Below are 9,420 nucleotides of genomic sequence, written 5' to 3' on the forward strand. Positions count from 1 at the left end.
TGAACTCTATATTGAGTCTGAAGGGCTACAGGGTCCCCAAGCAAAAAATTAGGTGGTCTTCCAGCTTGCTGAGCTTCGCTGGAGCACCATAACAAATCTGAACAGAGATGTTGGCCAGGGTACAGGGTGTTGAGTTAAAGTGACAGGCAACTGGAAGCTCAGGGTCTTTTTTGTGGGTAAAACATAAATGTTTTGTGAAGTGGTCATCCAGTCTATGTTTTGTTTCTCCAATGTAGAGGAGACCACACTGTGAGCAGCGAATGCAGTAGACTAGATTGTGAGGAGTGCAGGTAAAGTGCTACTTCACTTGGAGGTTGTTTTGGGCCCTTGGATACTGAGGAGGGAGGAGGTAAATGGGCAGGTGTTACACCTTCAGCAGTTGCAGGGGAAGGTGCCGTGGGGGTATGTTGAAAGTGAAGAAGAGTAGGTCAGGGTATCCTGGAGGGAATAATCCCTGCGGAAGGCAGACAAGGGAGGGGAGGGCAATATCTGTCTGGTGGTGGCATTTCGCTAGAGGTGGAGGAAATGGCGGCTGAAGATCTTCTCGATGTAGATGCTGGTGGGCTAGTAAGTAAGGACAAGGAGAACTTGCAGTTGTGAAAGGGAAGAGAGTGGCTGAGGGCTGAAGTGTGGGAGATGGGTCGGACACTGTTGAGAGCCTGGCTGACAACGGTGCTAGCGAATCCTCGCTTGAGGTAGAAGGTGGCTATTTCGGAGGTTCTCTTGTTGAAGTTGGCCTGATTGGAACATATGCGATGGAGATGGAGAAACTGGGAGAATGGAATGGAGTCTTTGCAGGAAGCAGGATGCGAGATTGTATAGTATACGTAGCTGTCAGAGTTGGTGGATTTATCGTGGATATTAATGGCCAGTTTATCCTCAGAAAGGGAAACAGAAATGTCAATGAAAGGAAGGGAAGATTCAGAAATAGACCAGATGAAAGTGAAATTTGAAGTCAAATTGCTGAACTTTTCCAATTCTGGATGAGAGAGTGAAGCAGCATTGATGATATCATCAATATACCAGAGAAAGAGATGTAGGTGGGAGCCAGAATAGGACTGGAACAAGGAATGTTCCAAATACCCCATGAATAGACTGGCATAATGGGGGCCCATGTGAGTACCCCAGGCCACCCCTCTGATCTGAAGAAAATGAGAAGAATTAAAAGCAGAATTGTTGAAGGTGAGGATAAGCTTGGCCAAGCATAGGAGGGTGGTGATGAGCCCTGAGACAATCCTGGTGGGGGATGGGGTGTGAAAAGGGACTGCATGCTCATGGTAAAGGTGAGGTGGCTGGAGCCTACAAACTGGGAATTCCGAAAACGACATCAAGTGTCAGAGGAATCATGGATGCACAAGGGCAGGGACCGGACCAGGGGAGAAAAGATTGAGCCAAGGTAGGAAGAGATGAGTTCTGTGGGGCAGGAACAGGCTGAGACTATGGGTCTGCCTGGACAGTCCTGTTTGTGGATTTTCAGAAGGAGGTAGAAGCAACCTGTGCAGTGCTGGGGGAGCTATCAGTTTGGAGGCAGTGAAGTGGGGAGATCACCAGGTAAAATGAGGTCAGTAATTGTAGTTGATACAATTGCCTGATGTGCCAAGGTGGTGTCATGGTCCAGGGGAGATAGTATCAGAGAGCTGGCACTCAACCTCTGCAATGTCGAGTTCAGTATGCCAGACTATAATGACACTGCCCGTATTGGCAGGGTTAATAACAAAGTCAGGTGTGGACATAAGCACACGGAGTGCAGTCAGTTCGTTGGGAGACAGGTTGGTTAGGGTGAGGGGGCGGCAGAGAAATTGAGGCAAACAATGTCACCTCATTGGAAATGGTTGAGCATATTGATGGTTGCTGAGGTTTCATGATAAATCTATAACTGAAAGCCAGGCAATGATGAAAAGTGAAACTTCAAGTAACTTGTGGAAGAGATTTCACCAATTAAAAAATGCATTACAAACACTACATAAACATCCTTCCATTGCTTTCTAAGACCCTATACAAGATTAAGCTACCCTTCCCAACATTGCATTCATTTAAGTGTGTGGTTTATTCCTAAAGTAATGTGATCACCGCTGACTTCAAAGATGGCTCCCCATAAATATCTATTGAGCACTGGCTATGAATTTCAGCTTCCTTCATATTAATTTCATTCTGGAACCAGCTGTAGTAAATCTCTGACCTCCAGTAACAATGATGTCTTCAGCAGGCTAAGTAGTGAATTACATTAGAGAACTCTCACAGAAAACAAGTTAAGAAGCAGCAAATATGTTTTATCATTCACTTGTTTGCAATATTTTTCATCTGAAAATGTGTTGCTGGAAAAGCGAAGCAGGTCAGGCAGCATCCAAGGAACAGGAGAATCGACGTTTCGGGCATAAGCCCTTCTTCAGGATATTTTTCATCTCACTGGAATAGCACGGTTACACTCAAGCCCAGCTATTCCTGGTGCCATCCCAAAAATTAAAGATTTTGTAAAAAAATGCAAAAATTACTCAATTTCTCTGTGATTTAGACTCGGGTTGATAGAAACAATGAATCATATGTCTGCACTTACAAGAATTATTGTTTATGACCAATAGATTTTAACTAGAAATAAATAATTATGAACCAGTTATATATAAAACTTACTAGTTAAAATTCTAACCTTTTTATAAAGCTGCCCCCTCCCAAAACACATTTATAGATAGACATAGACAAAAAAAAATTATGGGTGGAGGGAAAAACTAGGCAGACATTTTAATAATCCCTGTCCACAGAATTGGCTGAGATCATCCTTTTTGCATTTCAGCATGTGCTGCTCCTTGATCTTCTTTCTCCAGGTACTTTCATTGCAGAAGGCTTAGGCAACTGCTTCTTGCTTAGAAAATCTCTGACATCATGGGCAAAAAAATTAAACAGACAGCAGACATTAACTGATGAAGGGAAATGAACTGGCTTTCTTCAGACTTGAGGGTTTTTTTTACTTCACTGAAAATAGCCAGCCCCTTCTCTTTTGGAGAACCGATGGCCTCTCTCCAACAGTCACATCCATAAGCTGTTTCTAATAGCCAATCACATCATTGTTAGCAGGCAGAAGGCCTTTGTCATCAGCACCAGGTCACCATACTACAGACTAATAAGCTATTTGTTGCTAATTAAATCTCTGTTTGCATATAGTCTCTGGTTCCAACTTGTCTGAACTAGATTTAGTCCACTGCTTGAACATACAGCTGTATAAACAGCACTTAGAATGAGTGTCAAACAACTTGCTTTTAAAAAGTGAAGCAATCCCTTTGACAATTATTGGTTTCTTAAACAGTCCTTTGCACAATTCAGTCCACAACCTAAAACATAGAAAAATAAAAATAAACTGTTTTTAAAATGTAATTTTACAGAATGTAAATTTTGCAGGATTTGAATATAAATAGAACTAAAGATAAAGTGAAGCATTATGAATATGTTCTTTAAAAAAATTGAAATGTTTATTATTTTATTAATTTAAAAATGTCTAATAAATATTTAGAAATGAAATTGAGAATGTTGACATTCCAGGAATATAAATTTAAGATGTTCAGAGTTACAGAGCTTGTTCATAAGTAATTATGATTTAGTAGCAAATTAAAAAGCTAGTTATTTCTTATTCATAGAACTGAACTTTTCCAAGATGTTTTGGAACAAGAACAAAGGAGTAAAATGTAAAGATTACATTAATTTTGTGATTTCTAATTGATTTACATCTGTGAGGTCTTCAACGACACAATCTATGGAGGAGGGGGAATTCATTGCCAGCAACTTCTTGATTTTTACATTTGACTGTTTCCATATGGATGCCAGATGTTGCTGTTGGTTTCATAGATGATTGACAGCAGAGGTTGGTAGTTACAACAGTTCTGTCACTACGAGTGAAATATGTGAGCTAGTATACTTTCTTTATATCTGGGGTTTTAAGGAAATTCTCATGGAGAAATGAGCATAATTTTCAGCTCATTAATTACAGAAAAGCCCACAATTATGCACCCAAGTACAACTGGCACAGTGAGTGCACTTCCAGTTCTGCAGATTCTCGCTCCAGTTGCATTTCTAACATCTATTCACCTGAAAATGAATGTTACAAACTGGAACCCTACCTGACAACCTGATGTAGTATTTGCAATTGCAACAGACAAGCAGCGAATAAATGAATAAATACAGCACCACTGAGCAAGGTTACAGAGCAAAGCAAATTAAATAAAAAGAGAAATGCATTATCAATAATAAATTAATAAATGAGTAGGTCATCAAACATCATGAAGTACTCAAGAAGCAAGTGATAATGAATTCATAAACAACAGCAAAGCAGTAAATTCATTAAACAATGGGTATTGGTGAATTGATGGATTAATGCAGAGCCAGACTCCAGCCAATTGATAAATGATTTTACTTTCTTTACACAAAAGTATTATCATATACAATTAAATGACATTCCCACCACCAAAATCACGTGACCTTTTTTTGTGAACTACTAACGCCACTCGTAATCGCTCATACAGTCAATCAAATATTTACAAGCAAAGCCTATTATGGCCAATATAAATTCTTAGAAAGGTAGACACACCAACAAATCAATTAATTAGTATTCCAATAAAGACCAGTAATATAAAGAAGTAATAGAACCACAAGCTCACTACATAACTAAGGATACGTCACAACAGCATATTGGTAAGTACTGCTGTTGCTTTCAGTTCTTGTGACTATTGATTGATCAATGCCAGTTTTGCTAAATGATTATTTTTAAATTATTTGAATGTTTGAACAGTCATTGAGGACTGTTTCTGGGAAGATAAGGAAATAGAACACTCTACTTGAACTTGCATCTCCACACCTGCCTTTGGACTTGAAGTGGTCATCACTGTTTGTTGACCAAGCCATACTCTGTTACAAGTTACATCAGTTGAAAATTCATCAGTGCGGTATTCTGCGCTTTGATAAATCTGATTGATAATTCCTTGTGATTTCTCGCAAACTTTGCTGGTTCTTGCAATCTGAACTCTCTCAAATTTCCATCTTGTAGACAGACATGAAACAGATTTCTTATGCCAATATAACTGATGAAAGATTATCAGGAGTATCTGGGAATGTTAAGTTGAGGTTAAAATCAGATCAGCTATCATCTTATTGAATAGCTGAACAGGCTCAACGGATCAAGTTACCCTGCCCTTTTTTTACTTCTATTCGCTCATGGGACAAGGATGTTGCATTTATTGCCTGTCCTTAGTTATCCTTGAGAAGGTGGTGGTGAGCTGCTTCCTGGATCCTTAGCAGTTTATCTGCTGTAGGTAGACCCACTAAGCTGTTAATGGAGGAGTACCAGGAATTTGACCCAATGACAGTGAAGGAACAGTGATATATTTCCAAGTTAGGATGAGTGTCTTTGGGAGGCCTTGCAAGTTTTGATGGTCTGAAGATTTCTTTAGCAATGATGGTTCTAAGGCCTGAGACAGTAGAATTGAATGATGCTATAGAAAGTGAATAGGATAGTACTAATACATAGGCTGAGGTGTACAATTTGCTGGCCAGTCACTACAACATTGAGAAAAAAACATGAGTAATGAACAAGTGACAATTAAATTACAGCCCAAAGCCTAAATTTGATTACAGCAGACAGTGGTAGGACAACCTTCACATATACAGAGGAACCTCGATTATCCGAAGGACACAGATGGGGAGTATTTTGTTTGGTTAGTTGAATTCCGGATAATCGAATGCCGGATAACATAGTTTAGTCAAGCATCGGGACCTTGCGATCTTGCCAGATAATCTGATATTCAGATAATTGAATGCCAGATAATCGACTGATGCTGAAAAAACTTAATTTGGATATTAAGTACATATTAAAAGGGAGAAATATCTAAAATATGGTTAAAAATGAAATCATTGCCAGACCTAAGTACTCAGAGTTGACTCCTTCAACACTGGTGGGAGGTTTATGCCATGATGGGTAAGTGTTTAAACACAGTTTTCATTAGAAATATGGAAATTAATTGTTGACAGACAAAGTACAACAGCAAATAATATTAATTAAGATTCAGATCTTATGCAAGATAATGTTTGTAATTTATGTTATGTTGTTGCATGATTGCAAGCATATTTGCTGAAGACCCATCGGATATATTTATCAGTGATTTCACTTTGAAATTCTTAGTTTGGAAGTGTGTATGGAATAGGTCAATATTGTTGATGCATATCTTTATGAGAAGTTCACAAAGTTTATCCAAAGATAATCTTGGTTATAATTTCACTTTGCTATACCAGAACTCTCAGTCTATCGGTTAAAGTCCTTCACACGATTTTGAAAATCATTAACTTTCCCATCCTCCCTAAAGTATTTAAGGTGTTTTTAACTAACTTGAAATCTATGTTTTCCTAGTTTGTGCTGGAGCTCAGTAGGTGCTCTGGAACTTTACTGTGACACTATTTGAAAAGGATAGAATTAATCTATAAAATGGAAAGAACTTCAGAAGTGATCCAGCATGAGGTAAAATCTTTTTAAGCTTTCCACATGAGTTAACTAAATTTATTTAGGAAGATGTGGTTGAAATTAATATGTGGCATTCAAACTAAATTACTGCAGACATTGTGGTCTGATACCTTCTGTGTTACAAATCTTTGCCATTGCTCTAATCTGGAAGTGCAATTTAGGTGATGTTAAATATCATTTGTAAACTGAACAGCAGTGTAAACTATGTAGTATGTTGCCTGGGAAGACATTACTTTGGCAAAACAAGTCTTGTTTATGATGGACGTGTTGCAATTTGTCAAAAACTTACAAATCTTTGCCCTAGGTCAAAATGACATTGTGAAGTCAATGAAGACGATGTATAACTGAAATAATTGGATGCCAAGAGTAAATCATTTGAGAACGAGCCATGCTTCTGGTCAAACTGTTCCTGTGAAGTTTCTTTACTGACATCTGCATGACATTGTGGAAAATTGCCCAGCTACGTCCTGTCCACAAAAAGGACAAATCTAACCCAGCCTACTACCACCCAATTAGTCTTCTTTTGACCATCAGAAATGTGGCTGAATGGGTCATCTGCTATGAAGCTACACTTGCAAAGTTATAATATGCTCACTGATGCTCACTTTGTATTCTTTCAGGCCAACTCAGCTCCTGACACCAATACAGCCTGGGTTGAAAGGTGGCCAAAAGAGTTGAACTCCAAAGGTGAGGTAAGAGTGACTTGCCTCAATATCTAGGCAGCATTTGACCTCATGTGGCATCAAACATCCAAACAAAACTAGAGTCACTGGGAATCAGAAAGGAAACTCTTTGCTGATTAGAACCATACCAGGCACCATTGAATATGGTTTTGGTTATTAGAGACAAATCTTCTCAGGCCCAAAATATCACTGCAGTAGTTCCTCAGTGTAATGTCTGGGTCTCAATCATCTTCTCAACTGCTTCAACAATTATCTTCCCTTCATCATTGGATCAAAAGTCAAAATTATCACAATGTTCAACAGCACAATGTTCAACAGCATTTGTGATTTCCCAGGCAGTGAAACAGTCCAAGCCTAAATGCAGCAAAACCTGGCTAATAGCCAGACTTGTGATGACCAGTTGCAACTAACATACATGCCACACAATTGCCAGGCAAGGACAACTCCAAAAAGAGAGAATCTAGTCATTGTCCTTTGACAGTCAATGTCATTACTATCAGACCTTACAGTAATCAAGTTACTTGACATTATCCAGAACAAAGAAGTTGGATGATTGGCACCACATCCAGCACTTTCAATATTCACTCCCTTCACTGATCCACAATTGCAGCAGTATATATCATCTACAAGATACACTGCCTCACTTCACCAAAGCTCTTTGGACAGCATCTTCCAAACCTGCAAGTCTTACCAAATATGTGAAAAAGAGCAGTAGAAATACCCTCTAAGACACCGCAACATCGCAACTTATATTGTCTTTCCTGCTAAAATCCTGAAACTCCCTTTCTAATAGCACCGTGGGTGTCACTACATCTCAAATATTGCTGTGGTTCAAGATGAAAGCTCTCCAGCACTTTCTCTGGGATATTAGAGGTGGGCACAATGTATGAATACATTAAAAACTCATTCATCCCAGCTTGCAAATTACACACGCTTTATCTCTCATCTAATGCTATTAAATGTCTTTTCATATTTCCTAATATTCAGCATTGCATAACAAGTAGTAAACAAAAGAGTTAATATTTCATAATTTAAAATAATTCAGAAATTAACCCAATTAATTAACTATTATGAAGTTTCTGATTTCTAATACAGTTTCAATGTATAAGCAATTCGAGGTAAACTACAGGCCCAGGCAAATGCTCTGGAGGGAAGGGCTCAGATCTCTTCTTTGCAGATGGTAGAATTGGAATTCAGATTTTAAAATCTGGAATTGAAAATTTGTTTCATGATTACAGTTATTAACGCTAACATCAATTTTTATTTTTAAAAAATCTGATTCATTAATACCCTGTAGGGTAGAAAATCTGGCATCCTTATTTGGTCTCCATGTGTCTTCAGAGCCTACCAAAGCACTAATGTCAAGGCATTAGAGATGAGCAAGAAGTGCCTGCTTCACCAATGATGCCCATGACCTATGGAAGAATAAAATTATTCTTCCACTTAGCAAACACTCATCAATGTTGGCCCAGGCTTTATGGTTGCAATAATGGTGAGGATATTAGCAGTCACCATTATTTTAAAAAAAGTAATTCAGGAAAGCAACTGCTGATGACTGGACAGGGTTATTTAAAGGGGTCATCTTGCATTGGCAATTTTTGGGGCACTTAACTGTCAGACGCTTCGCGATCATGTTAACTTACCAAAAGACACAGTTTTGAAACATATAGATGATCAATTTGTGACACTCATAGGATAAATTACTAATAAACATGCTAGTAGAAGTTAAGGTTTGTCTATTATATTGGAAGCAAATAAATTTCCCGTCAAGATTCTGAGTCTGACCTGACCCAAATGTATCCATTAAAGGAAACTAAGGAGAAATCTACTCAGGGCAGGAGTAACATTGCGGGCCATGACTCACTCTTTCTTATGGTACTGGTGAGGATGGCGGTGGTAGTGATGGGAAAGTTGGTTTAGGTACAGTTGGTATCAGGCCCATTAGTCAATGGGGTCAGGTTAGGTCAGGAGCTAAGGGGTCAGGTTTGATAGGGGTGTTGTGTGTCATGTCTGGCAGGATTGAGTTGGGTCAGTGGAGATGGGAGCATAACTGTTATGTTCAGCAGGTTTGGGTGAGGTAGAGGAGCTGAAAAATGTGATGCTGGAAAAACATAGCAGGCCAGGCAGCATCTGAGGAGCAGGAGAATCGACGTTTCGGGCATAAGCCCTTCTTCAGGAATGAGGCTGGTGTGCCAAGCAGGCTGAGATAAAAGGTAGGGGGGAGGGAATTTGGGGAAGGGG

General features: G+C 39.1%; 1 protein-coding gene across 3 annotated transcripts in view; it reads left to right on the forward strand.

Moving 5' to 3' along the window:
* The first annotated feature begins 6,390 nt into the window (after nucleotides 1–6,390).
* The window catches only part of LOC122556680 (solute carrier family 23 member 1-like), a 128,795-nt gene continuing 125,765 nt past the window's right edge, over nucleotides 6,391–9,420 (forward strand). The window contains exons 1-2 of one of the 3 annotated variants that reach the window (XM_043703706.1): nucleotides 6,391–6,493; nucleotides 7,117–7,188. In XM_043703706.1, the coding sequence (XP_043559641.1) occupies nucleotides 6,461–6,493; nucleotides 7,117–7,188 (105 nt within the window). In that variant the 5' untranslated portion in view covers nucleotides 6,391–6,460. Of the gene's footprint in view, nucleotides 6,494–7,116; nucleotides 7,189–9,420 lie in introns of those variants that run through there. The other 2 variants (XM_043703707.1, XM_043703711.1) reach the window with 2 other exon arrangements.

Source organism: Chiloscyllium plagiosum, chromosome 14 (genome assembly GCF_004010195.1).
Source record: "Chiloscyllium plagiosum isolate BGI_BamShark_2017 chromosome 14, ASM401019v2, whole genome shotgun sequence".
NCBI classification, from domain to species: domain Eukaryota; kingdom Metazoa; phylum Chordata; class Chondrichthyes; order Orectolobiformes; family Hemiscylliidae; genus Chiloscyllium; species Chiloscyllium plagiosum.